At 38.8% G+C, this 20,543-nt stretch overlaps 2 protein-coding genes across 4 annotated transcripts; one reads left to right on the forward strand and one right to left on the reverse strand.

The window, feature by feature from the left end:
• Window positions 1-808: 808 nt before the first annotated feature.
• On the reverse strand, window positions 809-15,175 carry LOC111321056 (solute carrier family 12 member 6-like). Of its 3 annotated transcripts, XM_088755605.1 has the most exons (26): window positions 14,991-15,175; window positions 14,665-14,735; window positions 14,414-14,536; window positions 12,641-12,787; window positions 11,667-11,721; window positions 11,427-11,557; window positions 10,721-10,965; window positions 10,263-10,429; window positions 9,275-9,412; window positions 9,079-9,177; window positions 8,453-8,510; window positions 7,841-7,963; window positions 7,421-7,594; window positions 7,148-7,246; window positions 6,743-6,862; window positions 6,067-6,171; window positions 5,880-5,968; window positions 5,648-5,727; window positions 5,033-5,121; window positions 4,668-4,765; window positions 4,308-4,514; window positions 3,260-3,351; window positions 2,235-2,583; window positions 2,075-2,198; window positions 1,587-1,720; window positions 809-1,144 (listed from the first exon to the last, which is right to left on the reverse strand). In XM_088755605.1, exons 1-26 carry the CDS (start codon window positions 15,106-15,108, stop codon window positions 1,053-1,055), a joined length of 3,327 nt encoding a protein of 1,108 aa, XP_088611731.1. In that variant the 5' UTR covers window positions 15,109-15,175; the 3' UTR covers window positions 809-1,052. The 3 variants fall into 3 exon arrangements, with proteins under 3 accessions (XP_088611731.1, XP_088611728.1, XP_088611732.1); XM_088755602.1 differs by having other exon boundaries at window positions 2,075-2,583; XM_088755606.1 differs by lacking the exon at window positions 9,079-9,177 and having other exon boundaries at window positions 2,075-2,583; window positions 8,453-8,549.
• Window positions 15,176-15,428: 253 nt separating this feature from the next.
• LOC148734508 (uncharacterized) lies at window positions 15,429-19,989 on the forward strand. The gene is made up of 3 exons (XM_088755617.1): window positions 15,429-16,313; window positions 16,434-17,087; window positions 17,489-19,989. The coding sequence occupies exons 1-3, from the start codon at window positions 16,043-16,045 to the stop codon at window positions 18,628-18,630; spliced, it is 2,067 nt and encodes a 688-aa protein (XP_088611743.1). The 5' UTR covers window positions 15,429-16,042; the 3' UTR covers window positions 18,631-19,989.
• The last annotated feature ends 554 nt before the right edge of the window (window positions 19,990-20,543 follow it).

Raw genomic sequence — 20,543 nt, forward strand, 5'->3', positions numbered from 1 at the left:
GTGTGAATAAAGGTTTTGCACAGCAGCCATGTTGGATGGCAGGAACAATGAAAATATTTTGCATAAGAAAGAAATTTTTTTCCATGGGTAAAATAATCTATTGTTCCTGCCATCCAACATGGCTGCTGTGCAAAACCTCTATAGCACCATCATGTTTCAGTGCTCAATGCAGACTACCTTGTCACAAGTCCTCAAACACAATATACCAATGTACTAGGCTAGTTCAGCATCTACTACTCAGGCCCCTATCCCCCCAACCTTTCCCGGTAAACCACATAAAAAGGGAATTTATTTGCAAACATCCTCAGAATACAACAGGATAAAAAAAAAAGTCAGTGGCGATCGAAAACACTCTTTCAATTCAATACCTTCCAATGCCTTCGGTAAAATAAAGATATTTCTCATGAAATCATAAATATAATGCTCTAATTAGAATTATTAAAAACTGGATCATTGGATAATGCAATTCAAGACTTTTTATTGGCTTAGCCATTATGGTATATGAGCCAATATACCATAATCTACAAATATGGTAAGCGTACGCGTCAGCTTAAAATCAAAAGGGAGCTAAAAAATCTGGTTTCTTCTTACAAAATAATAATTTCTTGAGGGCGTTTTTAATAAAACAATTATTCCACTCGCGCTTGTTGGATATGAAATGATTATAGCCAACTCGGCGCTACGCGCCTTGTTGGCTATCTATCATCTCATATCCAACGCGCGCTCGTGGAATAATTGTTAATTATAGGAATATAATCGACCTCACTACAAGATTGAATCATAGTAAGAAAAACGTAAAAAACGTAGAGACCATTTTGAAATCTATCTTTTTATTTCGAAATAAATAAAATCTGTAACAACTTAAATAGCTTAAAACAATCTCTTTATCGAGATGAATCAAATCTTTTTTAAATGCTTTTTTAACTCGACTTCCAGGAGATATCAAACTTAACCGATAAAAATGTTTCTCAAATCGAAACGGTTGTTTATCTTTATCACATTCTATGCGAAAAATCTGCGTAGAAAATCTCTGCAGACACGAGCAAATGACGTCACGAATATATGGTTATGACTTCTCGTCCTCCCCCACGCACCATAAGCACACGGTCCAATCCTTCTGTTAGCTCGTCCAGAAACTCCATATCTGTTACACAGTCAAGGGCAATTTCGTCCCAAACAACCCACTACCTTCCTTTGGGTCGTTTTTTCCTGATAACTTTTGAGAGAAAATCTCTTCACTGGCCTGCAGGTCGTGAAACTATTTAAACTATTGCAACAACTGCTGAAACTGTACTAAAATTCACAAGAAACACAGAAATCCAACTAGTTGAGATTATGGATGATTTAAAACAGACCGTTTACGGTAAACGTGAGTCAACGCGACCTTTTTTGGGTTTCGTGTAAAAGACTTGGATTTGAAACAGACATGTGCCCTTGAGATAAGTTCAAATAGCTGAAATTTAATGTGAGGGTAATGAAACGAAGGCCTGCTACATTAGAAATCTGTCTCATTGGTCTACAAGAAAGTCAACTGGCAATCTACATTTAAGGCGTGAAACAACAACAACAACCACGAAAGAGGATACAGTGTAGCCAATCGTTTTCCTCTGCCGGTGCTCCAGGTAAATTGATTACGAGAAGCTGAGTTCCTGCTGACTTGTCTTTTACAAGCTGATTCAGTTTCACTGCTGTGTTCATTCTTTGCAGATTCTTCTCCTTCCTACAGAATACCGTCACAGGCAAGATAAGATCAGCATGAAAAAAGGTCCAAAACTTTTATAAAAAGTAAATTCAAGCACGATGTCTAACGCAACGGCAAACCGCGAAAAGGCTAAACGAATAATGATTTGACTCAATTTCTAACGCACATATTTTCACTTGGGAGCAAAAATTGACTTTAATATAATGTGTTCTTTCTACTCTACTTTTGAGTAACAGACACTGTGTGATGAATAGAGCCAAACCTAGCCTTGCACTAAATCACGAGGAATACAATGGAGAGGCCTCAACTTCCCTAATAACAAAGAAATAAAGCAGTTTTTTTTTATGTATTGCCGGTGAAAAAGATACTTACGGTGTTCCTCTCAAACTTGCTTTCCCATCCACTGCACTTTGGCCGTCATTTGTATATGAAGTGATTCCGGGCTGTGTCTCTTTATCACTGTCTTTATTTTTATCCACAATAACGTCCTTGCCACCTAAGGTAAAAATTAAGTCACGTTCCGGAGTGGAACTGTATACGTTTGTTTTGTTCCTATCTAAGTCGACTTCTGTTGTACAGTCGTCGCTTTTAGTTGAGGGTTCCTCCGAAATCTTCATGTTACTATCAAATGAACTCAAACCCTGCTCGTCAGAGTGCGACTCCTTGCCAGGGTTACTCCTGTTCTCCATTTCTCTACCAGTTCTATTATCGGAATTTGACCGTCTTCCGGACAAAGATCGCCTCCGGTAAGAATGCTCTACAACGTCTTGAATTTCACGTTTGCTTTCTTTTCGAGATAAGTGCATCTCGCGTAACATTTGATGCCTCTGTTCCATCAATAACGTGCGCTCGTAAGTGTACTCTGAGATATCTTGGTCCATCTGAAGTGAAGAAACGATAATTACAGAGCAATCCCGACTCTTTGCAACCTTCAGGGCAAAGGAAATTGGCAAATTGGTTCGAAAAGTCCACGGGGGAGAGGGACGGTGGAAGATTACGGTATTTGATTTCGGGAAGAAAGGAATATGAGGATCGAATAATCGCGGGGAGTTTCTAAGAGAAGGGGGGTACAGAAAACGGAATTCTACAGTTCATCTTTCATTGGCTGCTAAATGCGGCCGAGAGCCCTCTGTACAATAATGAATGAAAACTGCAACCACTAAATATTGAAAAAAAAATTCAGAAAATTTACTCTAGCAGCCAAAACCGGCATACTTCACTTGTGATGGCGTTGTTTTCTGTTTAAACAAGAGTTGTTTGAGCCAGAGCTAAAAATTTTAAATTTCAAATTTGATATAATCTAAGGCATTTGTGTGACTGGAGGTACTTGTTGTGCCGCAGTGATACAAACACCTGTAAATGTGCACAATTTCTGTCTTTATCAGTTTCCTCACGAAATGAGTGGAATTGAATTGACAATCTTAGAACTACTATCAGAATCACCTACTCTCCTGACATAGGGACTGTTTTTCTAAAGATCTTTTCTATCGACCCTTAATAAAAAGAGGTAATGGGATGAAAGAGACAAATGATAACATTTTAAAACTGTTTACCCACCATTTCAATGACTTCAACTTGTGCCTTGATTCTAAGTTGGTACATAAAAGATTCCAGATCCTTCTTCATTTGAATGCTGTTGTCCTCGAGTTCTAAATTCGTTTGGTTAAGAAAGCTTTACAAGACAGTTAACAATACAGACCTCAAATCAAAACAGATCACCATAGGTACACAGACGGAATGCGTAAGACATGATACGGGAAAAAAATCTTCATTCTCCTTGTTTCGACGAGACGAAATTGTGTTTTAAACGAAAAAAAGCAAATCCACAACGACAGAAAAACTCATAGGTCCGACATCTGGGAGCGCTTAACAAAAAATAAAAATGACCCTCTTTCTATAACAACCTATCTGAATATATTAGTAAAATCAAAAAATAAAAGCGTGCGGCATTGTTCGGCCTTCCCAACGGAAAGCGCCACGCCAATCAACAGGCGTTCGTCGGAACACTCCTCGTACCCCTCCCGTACAGTCTACAAGTTCATTTCTTTTTCTTTCTTTCTTTCTTTCTTTCTTTCTTTCTTTCTTTCTTTCTTTCTTTCTTTCTTTCTTTCTTTCTTTCTTTCTTTCTTTCTTTCTTTCTTTCTTTCTTTCTTTCTTTCTTTCTTTCTTTCTTTCTTTCTTTCTTTCTTTCTTTCTTTCTTTCTTTCTTTCTTTCTTTCTTTCTTTCTTTCTTTCTTTCTTTCTTTCTTTCTTTCTTTCTTTCTTTCTTTCTTTCTTTCTTTCTTTCTTTTTGGCACAATTTAACTGACATAACGGCCCGTTACATTCTGCTCTTTAACCCATCTTCCCTCGTTTCTTGAAAACTTACAATATACCATGGTAGGTTCCTGAGACTTTCTGGTACTTCGTCCTACCCGTGTTACACATTGACTCGTCCCTGAGTGTCCAACACATGTTTTTCATTTCCTTTAAGATGACTAAAACCACATCTTGAACTATGAGAAGCATTACTCTATCCAGGGTTCGTCCCTTTTTTCAGAACAAATTTCAAGGACCTTCATTCCAGGACTTTTCCTTTATCGACCAGCAAGTGGGCAAAGGATACGCGCTACTGTAAAAATCCTCAGATTACATTTCCTCCAAACTTTATGTTGTTTTAAAAGGAAGAGGATCAGGATCATTAAACCCCCGTCATGAACTATCCACCAAACGTCCACATTGCCTTCCAAGCGTTCTGTGTTGCTAGGGAACGAGTCTATTTTACGCGCAACGAGTAGGGCTTGTTGACTCTTGGAAACGGCTCGGACGGTATCTATAATTTAAAGAAAATAGGACAATTTCAGTTGAATTTCGAAAGTGATCTTTGATTGGATTCACTGGATTCAAGGACTAAATTGGTACGGGTTCAACCTTGAAAGAATGAAAAGGAATTAAATTTTCAGAGAGTATATTTTGTTTTACTAACGGACAAAACTCTTCCACTGCGCTTTTTCTCGCCAGTTTTCGGGCCATGTGATCATCTGGGTATTGGGTTCCAGGCCTCCAAGGCCAGAACTCTGCGTCCTGAAGAAGAAGTATACAAGATAACTATCTTGAATCGGTAAAAAACCAAACATTGAAACAAACTGAAGTTTAAGTCGTTTGGACCTGGTGGTAAAAATAGAAATAATGTTAGGAAAACCAATTAACTATCGCTCAAATAATGATCCATGCCTGGTTGCCGTTCGTTCAAATTTGAAACTGTTCAATAAAAAATAGTGAATTCTCATGAAACCCGATTGTTCAATCAAGGTTAGAAAAGAAAGAAATACGCGCACTTCTTATACTTACAGGAATGAAATCCCCTCTGTCACTTTGGAGGCCACGATCACTTTCATAAAACCTCTTACTTTTTCTTCTTTCATACAGCCTTGCAAAACCTGCCGATTGTCAAAATGTCACCGAGGAACAGTACTCTTTGCAAAAGTCACATTCACGACAAAACTAATCCGGTTCTCCTGCTTGTTTGTCTGCATGTTTGTTGTTTGCTGCCTTATCAAAAATGACAGTGTACATTTACATCGCGACGTGCTTGACGTTGTATTAGATTTTCAACGTGCTTGCAAAAGTCACCTATCTTTTCTTCCAACCTTTGCTAATATGCCGTCTTTGCCTTGTTCAAGTTTAAAGTAGCTGAGTCACCCGCATATATTTTTTAGTTGTTTTAATCACCAATACCGTTAACTTTCCTCGCCCTTCTTTCTAGGCAATTATTATCTACATTCTCATGTTTTTTTTTTTTTTTATCAATCATCTAAGGTGATTGTCCCGAAGTAGCCCTTGAACCTTTACACCTTTAAGTTCTAAACGTCACAAAATTCTCCGCTCTGCCTGCCGTCAGTATTTTTATCATAATTTTAGCTCTTAGCACTTGGTGATCAGCCCATACCTTAATCTACTCCTTACCTCCTTTGCCAAAGCTACATCTTCTGTTCTTTCTTTAAAGTCTCCTTCTAGAATGGATCCCACTATTGTAAGACCACGTCCTACAAAAAAATACCGTACCACGTTAAAAACAAATTACTCAGACTGAGGCCACAAAGTGTAAATGTCTTCACTTTCAGTGTTCTTTTCGTCTTCAAGATTCTTGAAAACACCACACGGCTTTGAAAGATAAAAGTTCCACATAATTACTCACCGTGTTTAAGTTGACTAGCCAAGCTCAAAAGGCGTCTGAATTCAGGCTCTAAATTACTCTTTAGCGGGCAGAGCACAAGAATCTGAGGTCTGTTGAAAGAAGAAAAAGGAAAGAATAGAAAAATTTTCTACTCACAAAAAACTTAAAAAGAACTATTCTAGATCAACATACAATCCACGTGACTAACCTCCAATTCTTGGTGTGAGGTGGACCCTCTTCCAGTCTCATCAGGCTGTACCTGGCTGCGCTCAGCGCCAGTCCCCTGAATCCGTCTCCCCACTCAATCTTTGCCCTGCAGGATTTAAAGTCTGATGTGATTTCGGAACAATGATACAAACCAAAATTTCATTTAGACCAAGCCGCTGCAGAGAACCACTGATCTTAAACAAGTGGCATGTGTTTTCGAGCCACATTTATGCAGATAACTGAAAGTGTCGGGAAAGGGGGTCTTAAAACATGTATGAAGCTCGATTAATAAGCTGGGAAGCTGTCAGTCACGTAAACTTTAAGAACATAGGTCACGGTTTGTAAATCTTGACAAATTTTTAACCAAACATTAATAAATTCGTCGTCTGCAATCCGTGCAGCCCTTCACCCTTGTTCAACCTTGTTTACTATTTATCAACTTATTTGTCTCTATGGTGATTGTCAACCGTCCCGCACTCTTTGTTTTACATTGATTTTACAATGGTTTCAATCGAATCAACACTACCTTTCAAAATTTTCCACGACAGAAATATAGAACTAAAAATCCATAAGAAAATACAATATGTGCATTTTTGTCGCGAATCAGTAAACGGACTTACATATGAACGCTCAGTCAGGCAGAAACCTCGCACGAGCCAAAAGCAAAATATCCTTACCCTTGGAATTCAATGTACTTGTAAATAGCAGCTGCTAGTATCATAGCAACAAGAGCATAGTACCAGCTGGAGATGAACATCAGAGCCAGACACAACCACATGCCCAGGAAAGACGAACACCTAGCCAGGCAATAAACAAGGTGCATTTGAAAGGTTAAGAGTCTAAAAAAGGGTTCATAGCTGCCAGTGTAGCACGAGGCTCATGGTAAATTTAACCCCAAAATTCAGTAGATTTTCTCGACATAGCTATGCTTCCCAGTTTCTTTCTTGTACGCGCTTACAGCAGGTATTAGAGAGCAATATTAGAGGCAGGGACGAAAATTTACTTGCTCACAACAAATTCCTTGAGTGCCAAAGACCTTAAACTATTATATCAAATAATTGTCTTCCCCTAATTCACCATACCAGTGGTAATACTTAAATCGCGGTCTCCAGTTTGGGGTCTTAAGCAGTGATTGTAGCACACAAGCCAAGTTGACGAATCCGTAGCACATCAAGAAGAACCTGAGTAACAAGGGAAACAACGTAACATAATTCACAGTGACTATTTTAAATTAACACCTCAACTCCCAAGAAAGTAATTCTCCTTTATAGCTCTTATAAATTACTTTCGACACTAAACTAAAATATAATCGATTTTTTTCAAAAGTTCCCGTTTTTATCAAACTGCACACTCACATTGTTATTATGGGCGCAACTGAGTCCAAGTTAGCAATCAGAATTCCAATTTCTGAAATACAACCTGTCAGAACCAAGGCACGAGTTGGCTCACCAGACTTAGAACCATGAGCAAAGATATTGAGAAATGGAATCAGATTGTCTCTAGCAATGGCCTGCAACAACCGGGGTGCACTGAAATTAAATTCAAATGGGGTATTTATTAAAAACATAGAAAGGTATATAATCCTGAAATCCACCAAACCGATCATTGGTTCGCATGACCATCTAAGCTGTGTCATACCTTGTGTCCTTGAAGAGAACTTTTGCCACTGAACAATTTGGCTCTCTTTGATAGCTCTTCCTAAAATAATGCACTTGAGGTGCGGCCTCCCACTGATTTCGTTTTAAAGATTTCAAATAGGTCAGGAACCAACTCACCCTGTTAAACTTTGCATTCCTGCTCCCACGGTGGATAGAAATGAACCAATCAGAATCACCCACTTAGTGGGAGGCCAGGCGATCTCAGCTACGACCATAACACTGTTGATACTACGACCAAACCTGGAATGAAGAGGATACCCAGCAGAAGGGAATAACGACAGAAACATTATCATTGATATTTGATGAAGGTACAATAGAATGAAACACAGTTCATTTGCTTTCAAGAGTATAGAGAAGGTAATATAATTACACCCATCCAGTTTCTAAAAGAAAAAGTCATTTTTGACCAAACCTGAAGCTGCAGGTTTTCTCTTCACTGGCAGTTAAAGTGAGAGGTTTGTGCTCTCTCTCTCTCTCTCTATCTCTCTCTCTCTCTCTCTCTCTCTCTCTGTCTCTCTCTCTCTCTCTTACAAGGGACTCTATTCAGGGGGCATCTCATCCACTCAAGGGACAAAAACCCTCTTATAACATATACCTATTCAGGGGACAGTTTGTTTTAGGCTTGAGTTTGTCCCTTGAATGTTAATTCCCACTTCACAACACTACGTGTGAAGTTGAAAAGGTTTGTGAAAGAATATTGTATGGAGTAAAATTCAAAGTGAAACATACTTATCTCTGAGTAAGTCGCCCTGGACTGTTGCTCCAAACAGTAATACTGAGGTGAGATCTTCAAGCTTTGTTAAAGTATAATTACAACAAAACACACCTATGCAAGTAACAGAAGGTAAAACCTTCCAGTAGAAGAGCCATCTGTTTGTGAGTTATCAAAGCCTCATTTTTCTGTAATCAGTAGCTGTTACATTTACATACTCAGTGTTATCAGACCTAGTTCATATAGTTGAATCTCAATGCTGAAAGAAAAGAAAACTATCAAGATGTTTCAGTTACTCATTACCATGTTACTCCGTTTAGAAACAATCCTATCATGATGGGAAGCACAAGCGAGCACCACTGAAGCCTCTTATTCATTTTAATATAAGCCAGCTTTCACAATTTTACAACTTTTCTTTGGTAATGGTTTTATTATGACAGCTAGGCGATTTCTGATCACTTCTCACTAATAATTTTTTCCCCACGAAAATTGATCAAAAAGTTTGAGGTGCAGCCTATAAATGGGTGTGGCCCATCTGCGGGGAAATACGGTGCTTCTGAGATAAAACACCAAATTCAGAAGATTTAGATTTTGGATCTTGGGAACTTAATACGCTGAATATTATGGACGAAGCAAAGGATACAGACAACAGATGTAGTTGTTATGGCTGCTATTGTACCCTTAGGAATAGACTGCTGTGCATCCTTCAAGTCACCAGACCTGTTCGACCCTGCCATAATACCTTTGGACAATCATAGCCTCATAATCAGAGAAAGGATCCTTGTATACCACACACAACTTAAACTCAGAAAAAACCTTTTAATCTCTGTGTTACCTACCAGTGACAGAAGGAAAGAAAATTGCCAGTAGAATGAAAAATGATGTGGAGATATCAGATCTCACTTCCCCTTGATATTCACCAGCCTGGACACCAGGAGAAACTTCATCCTTCTTCAGATACTGACTGTTCCAATTCTCTTTAAATCATTTACAACAGAAGCGCATTACATGTCAAGTCAGAAAAAAGCCAGGTACCCCAGACTGGCAGCAGGGGCCTGTACAGCAAATTTTTTTGGTAAGGCCCCCCCCCCCCCCCAGGTTTTAGATGAATGTATAAGCTTCAGCCAACAAGGCAGGGGGATGGGGGCATACTAAACAAGACAAGTTTTTTTCAAAAAAGGAGAGGCTAAAGCCCTCCCTGACTGCCAGAGTTCATGGCAATTGCTACTCTACCTCCCCTGGAGAGGATACTAGTCTAGTCTAGTTACCTCTGAGTGTTTTGTCAAAAAATTGACAGTTTATTGGTACTCATTTTTATTTTGTTCTGAAGCATCTCACAGGGCCAGAATCTTAAAATCTTTGAAACAGATTGGCTCATTGCCCACTCACATCAAGTCAATATTTTTTAATAATATGGACCATGATCCAGAATTTTTTTTTCTTTTTCAAACTCTAGATCCAAGGAGACATTTTATTCTAATAAGAACCTCCTGCCCAATAAATAACATACGAGTACTCCTGGGTGGAGAGAGAGGCACTTTAAGAGTAAAAGTGTCTTGCCAAAGAACGAAACACATTAACCTGGTCTGGGCTCAACCATGGCCAACTTTCAATCATACCCCACCACCCATCCTACTAATGAACTATACTTTGCATGAAACAGCCACAACAATACAAAAAACTATCTTTAAAAATCAGTTACAGTTAAAAAAAGAGTCAAGGAATGAACACTGGAATGAAAAAGTGAATGAATGGGTGAATAAACAAATGAATGAACAAACAGAAACTAAGATGGAATTAGTTTCTTGGTCTACAAAATTAACTTACCAACAAAAAGCCCACTGGGAATGCCTGGCACTCCAACCACATCACTCAGAAGATTTTCTCTCCAGAATGTCTCATCATTTCTGTATGTTGCATTTAGTAAAGTATCATTCCTTGCACACTCATGATAACTGTTACTGGCTAATAACTTGTCACCTAACAAACAGATCCTGCAACAATAAAGAGCTTTTTTTTAATCAGCATATGGGAAATTCAGAATCTACATTTGATTATGAACTCTGTAGAGAAAAAGAAAGGGCCAAGGTATAAAGGGTTAATCATAAGCCCTGATATAAAAAGGGGTTTAAATCAAGAAACAATGAACTCATTATCTTAGACAATGACTTAATCTATACTTACAAATTTCGTCAGCTTTGTTATGAAAACAATAATGAATAAAACTGGCTGATTTAATGCCCAAGGAAAGTTTGACTGAATGAGGAGAACACATTTTTCCTCACCTGGGCATTTCCCGAGCATGTGCAGAAAAGAATCCGAGGTAGATGGCCAAGATGGAAAACAACACACAGACCAGAAACAGAGAGGCACATTTGTTGACATACTTGACACCAATAAAAACCACTGCAATTAGTAAAATCAACAAGATGGAACCATACACCCTCATGTTGTTTAACATCACTGGAGACTGTGCACCACCTCCTGATCTCACATCTCCAAAGAGGGACATTGATGGAGCCATGTATGTCTGTAAAAAAAAATAAATAAATAACAAAAATAACAATTAAAACATTTGCATTTGGAGCAGTTGTTCCTAAATTACTTTGCCGCTAGAGAGTTATTACCCAAAACACGGAGTGGAACCCAGCTTTTGCAACAATTGTGCCATTAAGTTTAGGTTTCTTTGAACACTGCTTTCCCTACCTACCACTCAGATCTTTATTAAATACTCATGAGACAAATTGAGGCAAAAGGAAGACAACAAGAAAGACCTTTTAAGTTAGTCTAGTCAGTCACCTTCCAAGAAAGTTAATCCAGGGTCTATTTGAACACTGCAACATAAATTACACTGTTTTCATTGTAAGCTTTCGAAAGATCAGTGTCTGCATGAATGAATCCAAAGAGAGTCAGATTTTTGGCAGGGAAGGTGTTTTAATGATTTTTGTCAAGTTGGGTATTACTGTCAATCAACCGTTTCTAGTAACTTACCAGGAGTATTTCTATTGCACCAAGGATGTACATTGATGAAGCAAAAGTGGTTCCAAGATAAAACAGAAGCCCAACAGCTCCACCAAATTCTGGACCAAGAGCACGTGAAATCATAAAATAAGCTCCCCCAGCTGAAAATCATCAAATCGTGAAAAAAAAAAATTAACACCTTAACTAAGGTTTCCTGGGGTTGAAAGTTTATTCAATTCAGAGCAGATTTAAAGTTAGGAAACATTTTACCTGGAACAACTCCATTTGTAGCTATGGCACTCATTGAGATGGCAGTCAACATGGTCTATAAAGCAAAAGTGTTTTTAATTAATAAATTTATTACAAACTTAAAAAAAAAATAATAAATATAATCAAAATACAGAAAAACTTGAAAGTAAACAACTAGGAACCTTTTTGGGAAATGATCTTTACCACCTGATCTCTTCTTTGTTTGTTTCAAGAGTGACTTTGATTCTTAACTGGAACAGCTACAGCTTATGGTAATCAACATAATCTATCATTTTATTGAGACTGCCTACTACACAGCTCATGTGGGATAAAGTGGCCTAATAAATATTATTAGAAACTAGATCATTGGATAATGCAATTCAAGACATTTTATTGGCTTAGCCATTATGGTATATCAGCCAATATACCATAATCTACAAATATGGTAAGCGTACGTGTCAGCTTAAAATTAAAAGAGAGCTAAAAATTTAATAAAATTTAATAATTTAATTTAACGTTTTTAATAAAACAATTATTCCACTCGCACCTGTTGGATATGAGATGATTATAGCCAACTTGGCGCTACGCCCCTTGTTGGCTATCTATCATCTCATATCCAACGCGCCCTCGTGGAATAATTGTTAAGTAGACTAGAATCTGAATCAGAAAAGCCCTAAGTTCCTTGTATTTCTGGCTTTTGGAAAGTATTTTGTACTTCTAAATAAATATTTTCTTGGTTTAGGCATCATCGTCCCATCATTACAAAGTGCTATGTTTGTTTCATCAACTCAGAGCCTACATCAGCTTCGATTCAGTGTCCATCTTTCAAGTTCCTTATAGTTTATAGTTAGATATTAATCTTAATCATCCTTATCTTTGCTCATTTTCAGATTTGTTTGCTAGTAGGTAAAATCACTACCAACGATAATGTTCAAATTTCACTTTATTGTGAAAATAGATGAAGATGCATGGTTCCATTATGGATGAATGCTTACACAACAGCAGCAAATGAAGACAATGAGGAAAGCTTGTAATGTTCCTGCTATTCCAACTATCCAAGATAAACGGATGAACAAGATAACACCAAAAATGTTCTGAATGGTTGGTAGGTACACACCCATAAGTGTACCCATCTTGGTGGCCTGCAAAATTTAAAACATACTTCTGAAAACTGTAGTCCATATTTCAGAAAAAAAACTAAGTTATTAATCATAATTTTTATTTTATCATTGATTATAACAATAAACTTTTAGACATTTTTTATTCTTAGTGATGCAACCAATACTGCTGGTGGCATAATTCAATCATTTGAATAATAGTCCTAAATGTCTTTTTAGGTCGTACTTGTGTTCAGTATGAAGTAGGGAATGTTTTAGGTTATCAAATTGGTTGTTTCAAGTAGACTCCTAGACCCTGGCTAATGTGGACGGACTGGCATGCATGGGAATTAACTTGGCAGAACTCCTTAACAGCTACCATGTCCCACTGAAAGCAGTAAAATTGATCCCATGAGTGGTTCAAGGAAAAAAAAAATACCCTCACCCACCATAACAGAGAGCCTGTGGAGAAGTCATTTTAAACTCTAAGGTGTTTGGTGGTTTTGAAAGATAACATTTTTCATCTACACAGCCATCGAATGCTGAACATAATTAGGGAGTGAGGGTCTCAGACCACAACGAACCCTTTTGAAGTGGTTAAGCATGGAAGGAGGGAAGGCTCTTGAATTCATGTCACTTTCCTTCCCCATTTGATTATTTGATATGGAAAAAAAAAACAGCAATAATGAAGGAAATTTAAAAAAAAAACCAACCCCACATGAGCCAATTAGAGGTAAGACATCAAATGCCCCCCTAGTTCAAATAATTGTATACCCCACTGATACCAAAGTCATTATTGAGCATTCTGATATAGAGCTAGAAAAAAGAATTCTAGTTGCAGAACATTAATGCAATCCTGGACTTTCTTTTACACTCTCCATGTTGCAATTCAGTTCCACAGGTGGTGATACAATTACAAATAAAAATAGACAGTCAAAGACTGCAATTGGCTACTGGTATAGCACAATTTTTGTAGCATAATTGAAAGGAACAAAAGGTTGTACAATGATGCTAGAAGGTAGTGCTGCAAAATATTGGTCTCATATACAAAACAGAAAACCTGGCGCATCCCTTACATTTTTGAGAACTCACTGTTCCAAAATGCCAGACCACAGCACTTTCCCAGTGTGAAATATTAATAATGAGCCCAATGAAAAGCCAAGTGCTCCACATTTTGTGGAGGGCTGAATCAGTCTCCTACTCTATACCCTACACTCCACCTTCACTTCGCAAATTATTTCTAATTGGATAGAGAATACGTTCTTGAATAAAGGGCACACTATGTTTTAATAAATATATGTGGACCTTATAGCTGATTCAAATTGCGCTAGACTCCCGCAGACATACTAAATAATGAAAATAGGCTTATCCTCGGTTGCGTCCGTCATAACAGCGAGACAAAACATGGCGGTTTACTGTGCTCTATTTTCAAAGGTCGAGAGTCTTTGACCTTCATTATATTTTTAATTGATATGTAATTATGTACTTAAAATACAAACAATTCAAACTTTCGACCCATCAAAACAATGTTTTTATAAATAATTTATTATGTTTCCAAAGCCAAAACGAATTTGCATAAACTTCTTAAGACTCAGCGATGCGTCAGTAATTGGTCCTTCAACATGGTTAGTAACTCGCTTTGTTCGAATTATTTTTACATGAATATCATACCTGAGTAGTTGTGGCCGCTTTCGCTTCTCCTTCATCGTCGTCTTGTTGCGGAGATGCAACAGCTTCGTATCTGGACAAACTCTCTAAAAGCGTCGAAATCTTTGGTCGTTTGTGAATTTCATCCTGTTCGTAGAAGGAGATAAAAGATCAGAAGAGGCGTTTGAAATGAACAGTGGGCATGCGGTGCGAGATAATGAAGTACACACAAAAACAAATAACGGTTCAGTAGAAAAAAAGCCTAGTATAGTTACCTCGTACAAAGCTAAATTTCCAGCCTTTCCGGTCAAAATACTTGATTTCTTCAACTCTTTTCTGTCTGGGGCTGTAAACGGAAAACGAAGAAACCGACTTACGCACGTTTCGTTTACGTGAAGAAAAACATCAACTTTGACTTAGTTCGAGTTCCTCCTGGATATACGGATCTATAAAGAGTTGCAGGGTTCAAAGGAAAGGCAAATGTTGCAAAAAATTAACCTCAACGAGTGAAGTGTGAAAAAAAATTTAAAAGTTATTGTGTACGTTACACGTGGTCATTCAATTGGTTGGTGCCCTCTCCTCGCAAAAAAAGTTTCCTTACATGGTTCGATAATATTCACTTCGATATCTGTTGACAGATTCACCCGTCGGAAAGTCTCTTTTGTCTCTTCTGCTCCATCAGTACTGGCCTTTGCCACCTTAAAACGATTGTGGGACATTTTCTACTTGGAAAGGTTCACATCCTGTAAGTCAAAGACAGCCCGTCGTCTGTCGGGCAGACCGTAAGCGTGGGGGGTAGGGTTAGGTGACAGGTGCATTGACGGGGGACTTTAAATCATTGGCCCCTTTTTTTTTTTTTTTTTTTTTTTTTTTTTTTTTTTTTCATTAAAAAAAAAAAACGATTTCGTTGCAGCTCATGCGTAGTCTGATCTGCTTTTGTTTTTATTTGTTCCATTCACCTGTACCAGGAGCCCATTAATGGGCTTCTGCCTGTACATGTACACTGGGATTACAGAGGCGCGGAAAGAGGAAAAGGCCGTGGAATATTCCATCTTTTGTGGCCCACAATCCTTCTGCTTCGTGGGATTTAAGTTTTCTCAGTTTCTTTTCTATTTATTTCTTCCCTTACATCTAATTTGATCTATTAAATAGTGTTCTTGGATCAAAATCCAAAATTTTTCTTTCCGACCCGGAGTGGGAGGAAGCTGTAAATACGAATGGGTTTTCCTCAACGAGAAAATAGTGTGGCTTGAAATATCTGGAATTAAGCTGTCAGCTGCCTTGAAGTCACATCCCTATACTGCTTTACAGGATCCATTGTTTCTGATGCAACTTCAGCCCACAACTATGAACACCCATGTCCATCAGGATCATTCCCGGAAACACTAAGACAATGTATACAGCCCCTGGGAATCGGCCGCCCAACAGTAAAAACGTTTCTAGCTTAACGATACACCTACCAGTAACCTGAGAAGGTTAAGCAACTTCCTGTGAAACTGAATCTCCGCAGCAAGCACAGACATATTCTTGCCAGTGAAACCAGTACAATTATATAAGGTGACAACAGCGCTCATTTTTACTTAAGACGCAAGCAAAGTTACCTCTAAATCTTAAGCAGAGTGACTCGTATAACCACCCGAGGCGCAGATAATCATGAAGATAGACAAACAAGAAAAAGAAAGACGCACAACTGGCAGAATACAAGTGTTTGATCGCTTGTGTTCCGGGTCAGGCTTGTTGTTGTCTGTTGTGTGTTGTGTCGCACTAATTTACCAAGAACTCAGAATACAAGAAAATTATCGACTGATATCTCCCTCAGCAAAGTTCTGTGGTAAGTTGGAGCCACAAAACCTTCGAAACATGCAGCAGAATATCGGAGGATGGCAAGTTATGGTTACAGAGAGTCCCTGGCAAGGGCTCAAAGGTACTTGTTCCGCTCTACTATGTAATTTATCGATTTGATACTTGTTAGACATTAGCATACTTATTGTCACAGTGACAAGCTGTTTATCGATATCTTAAAAGTGGCTTCGCATTCTACTAGGTCATTTAGAGAGCTTCTCAAGAAAAAAGCGCTCTGCCCCTGGCGAACAACAAGGGAAATCAACTCTATCATCCGCTGATGTAATATCACTAATTAAAAAAGAACTAAGTCTGCTTCAAAACCAAATCTGTGCTAAAGATCACAAACTCTGCCGCCCTGGGCCAAAAGGAAGCAAGGGGAGGCGAGGTAAACCGGGAACCCGAGGGAAACCAGGTCCCCTGGGTAGACCTGGCCCTGAAGGATCTCCCGGCAAACATGGACCGATAGGACCCCAAGGACCAAAGGGAACAAAGGGAGATGTTGGATTACCGGGAGATCCCGGACCCCAAGGACCGTCAGGCCCACCGGGTGTGAAAGGTGCCAAAGGAGAACCGGGCCAGTCCCTCTCGGCGCCATCTCTCCTGGAGGGTCCTGTTAGAATGACCGTCAATCAAAGTCAAACAGTTATGTTGAAATGTACTGTGGATGGAAACCCAGAGCCAAAAGTCACGTGGTCGAAGGTGAATTCATCGCTTCCTGCTGGTAGTCAAGTAGTACATTCCAGCGGCGCATTGATAATGAGAGATGTCAGGCCTAAAGATGAAGGGGTTTATTCCTGCACAGCTGAGAATTTATTGGGACAAGTAAACGCCTCAGCAAAATTAACTGTTCAGTGTAAGTAATTCGAAGACTCTCTCCACGCGCGTGTATTAAAATACTTTGTGGATGCCAGGGGTGTCTCACGTATTTGCGACTACAAACGGACCATTTATTGACTTTCGATAATTTCGTAACACGCTGTACATACTTGATTCTAAAGTAGATCTGACATTTTTTCAGGCACTAGTTATTTAGTGTTGCTCTGATCTTAATTATAATACCGGGTATTGTGACCACTAAATAAGGAACGGACATTCCAAGTATAAATATGTTAAGTTAATTTAATCCTCTTTCATGGACTAAAATGAATGAATCGAGTGAATGAACGATAACTTTATTTTCGTGTCGAAATACAATACATGTACCAACTAAAGGAAAGAACTCTTCTAAAAATTATTTTGTCCTATCTTTTACAGTCGCTCCTGAGGTAGTTTTGTCATCTAAAGAAGAGCTGGCTGAGGAAAAACGAAATGTGACTTTTGCCTGCGCTGCTACTGGTCAGCCTCGGCCGAGTATCACGTGGTCTAAAGCGTTTGGAATCTTACCAATGGATAGAGCTGAAGTCATTAACGGAAAACTGACAATTTATAGCGTGGGTAAGAAAGATAGAGGAACATACATCTGTAGGGTGGAGAATATTCTTGGATCAGCAGCAGATACAGTTCAACTCGTGATATTTTCTCGTCTGCGGTTTAAAGCTCGACCCCCAAAAGAAGTGACTCCTAAGGCTGGCTCAACTATTCATCTGCCGTGTGTGGTCGAGAGTGACTTGAAACCTACAATCAGTTGGACGAAGCATGGCGAGTCTTCTTTACCTGCAGGGTGCAATGTTCTACAGAATGGAACACTGATCATAAGAAGCATTAAGAAATCACACGAAGGATCGTACACCTGTAGAGCAGTTAATGCTCTGACAGTCATAGAAACCAAAGTGAAAATTAAAAATCCAATAAACGTGTCTTCTTGTTCTTTGATACAAAAATACGTCAGCACTACAAGTGGAAATTATGTCATTGATACCGATGGCGAAGGTCCTCTAGCACCATTTACAGCATACTGTGACATGAGTGACAAGAATGGAGTTGGCGTGACAGTCATCAGTCACGACAGTGAAAGCAGAACGCACATAAAAGGATACGAGTCCGCAGGAAGTTACTCACGTGATATCCATTACACAGGAGCCAGTCTTTCTCAGCTGGCGAGTCTCACCAGAGTCTCCTCACACTGCGAACAGTTTATCCGCTACGAGTGCCGGGGTTCACAGTTCTTTAGAGGAAGTATTGGATGGTGGGTGTCACGGGACTCGATGAAGATGACATACTGGGGAGGGGCGTCACCCGGCAGTGGTAAGTGCGCGTGCGGAATGACCAACTCATGTCCACACCCTGCTCTTCCGTGTAACTGTGACAAGGAAGATGGTGTACTGCGTGAGGACAGCGGTCTCCTCACTGACAAGTCACACCTTCCAGTTAAACAACTGAGGTTTGGTGATACAGGTGATCCTCACGAGGAAGGATATCATACGCTGGGAAAACTGAAGTGTTATGGCATACCGTAGTGCTAGCCTCAAAATATCTCATATCGACAGGTACTACGTAAAAACAGATGATCTAAACATTCTTCAGCGTTTAACTAAAATTTTATCCAAGATGAAAGAGTATAGCTGCTCGAAGACTGGAGCGCAGTAAGAGAAAGTGACTCTTATCATAACCGGCAATAAAACATTGCATTACAGTAGTTTGACTGCTGTTGATGACTTCCTTGTCTAATGAAGTAATTCTAAAATAATCTTGCTGTTGACGTCTTGGTGGATTCAACATGCCATAAGTGTGTAGAAAACTTCTTTGAATCCCGAATGCTTTATCTAGTTCAACTGATCGCTTCTGAGCTGTAAATGTCAAGTGGATGGCTTCACTAATGCGCCGATCAGTTGAAGCTTCAACATTCTCCAGAGTGTAGGACTATCGTCTGTGCCCGGGGAGTGGGGAATATAAGCCTTTCCTGGGTGGGGTGGGGAAAACCTTTCAGCGGAACAAGCGTATTGTATTTTTTTTAAACGCCTGGTAAAGGTAAAGAGTTCTCTTTACGAGCGGATGGTTAAAAAAAAAAAAAAATTGGTCCACAAGGTCTAGATTTTAAACTCGGATAGTCGAGTTGTTCATCGATGGGTATAGAAAGTGTAGGTCGCTGTTCTTGCCTTTTACAAAAAATATTCATCTATCAAATCCGGCAATTGAGTAGGGCATTTAAACACAGTTTTGAGAGAATTTTAGAGAATTTGAGAAAATTTGAGAGAATTTGAGAGAACTTCTCCAAAGTTCAAATACCAGGGGGCTTATCCGGTAGAAATTTCAACACCTCTAAAAGGCTTTCGTTGTTATTTCTCAGACACCATGGCATGATGGGATTAACCATTCGTACGGATATAAACAATTTATTGACAACTGGATGCTAATGGAAAAATCGATAGCTTGTTTGAGTAAAAATAAGTGGTGCTGCACAAGAGGATTACTAAGGATTACTTCACTACGTTAACCATGCCATTTAATGATCAAGAGTCAAGGAACAATGAGAAAAAAAGGTCTTTCATAGGGTAATTAACGCTTGTAGATAATATGTAATGTAACGTGAATGGATTTTTGAGAAATTTTGAGCATCTGTTTTAAATATTTGGTGCATCTTATGGAAAGCCCTAAAGTGATGGGTGCCACAGAATATCTTTTTAAGTGTAAACTACAGGACGACCCGTACTATGGGGCTAACTCTCTTAAACGGATACAATCAGTAAATATAAATCCTTAGGTTATTTTACTCGTGTTCTTGCTTTACTGCGGGAAGAGAGAGGGTTTTTATTTTGTAGTTATAGACTTTGAAGAACACATGTGCGCAGAATGAATGAATAAATTTTTTCGTCGCATCTGCTTTGGTATAACATAACAAAAAAAATCGTGCACGTATTAGAGAATAAAATTGAATGAAACAAATGAGTCTACAGGTTGAGGCACTGTGAAAAGTTCCTTGTACTTTCACATTTACACCGAAAGAAAAATCATAACTTGTAGATGATCTTGACTAGTAAAATACTAGAAAAAGTTTGAGTTTAGTTATGAGCAGTTTCAAGGGTCCTCATTATGAGTTATTTCTGCTAATAGAATGGGGTGTAGCTCCCGGTAAATGATCAGTTGTAGGAAGAAATCGCAAAGCAAAAAATTCTGAGGTCATGGCAAACTACCTGAGAGTGCTTTCATCAACTACCAAGATTTGCGACAAATAGTCTCAGCTTGTCTCTTCGGAACTGTCACATGTCATTGATTTTGTCAAAAGTCATTTAACCTTCAGCGAAAAGAGAAGCAAGATTATATTTAATGAAAATAGAATTTCACGGATGGGGAAAACCCGGATGTAGCAGATCCGTGAGCTGTACTGGAAGTCAACGCTGTTCCGTAGAAATCTTGAACAAAAAAGCCGTAA

The sequence above is a fragment of the Stylophora pistillata genome, chromosome 3, assembly GCF_964205215.1.
Source record: "Stylophora pistillata chromosome 3, jaStyPist1.2, whole genome shotgun sequence".
Taxonomy (NCBI): Eukaryota; Metazoa; Cnidaria; class Anthozoa; order Scleractinia; family Pocilloporidae; genus Stylophora; species Stylophora pistillata.

Bases quoted from the DNA above. Each gene is read 5' to 3' on its own strand.
- LOC111321056 (XM_088755602.1), bottom strand. From the start codon at position 15,108: ATGTCCCACAATCGTTTTAAGGTGGCAAAGGCCAGTACTGATGGAGCA. The intron at 14,537-14,664 runs GTAACTATACTA...TTCTACGAACAG, and splicing joins GAAATTTAGCTTTGTACGAG to GATGAAATTCACAAACGACC. The intron at 6,172-6,742 runs GTAAGGATATTT...TAAATCCTGCAG, and splicing joins AAGTACATTGAATTCCAAGG to GGCAAAGATTGAGTGGGGAG.
- LOC148734508 (XM_088755617.1), top strand. From the start codon at position 16,043: ATGAAGATAGACAAACAAGAAAAAGAAAGACGCACAACTGGCAGAATA. The intron at 16,314-16,433 runs GTACTTGTTCCG...GCATTCTACTAG, and splicing joins TCCCTGGCAAGGGCTCAAAG to GTCATTTAGAGAGCTTCTCA. The intron at 17,088-17,488 runs GTAAGTAATTCG...TATCTTTTACAG, and splicing joins AGCAAAATTAACTGTTCAGT to TCGCTCCTGAGGTAGTTTTG.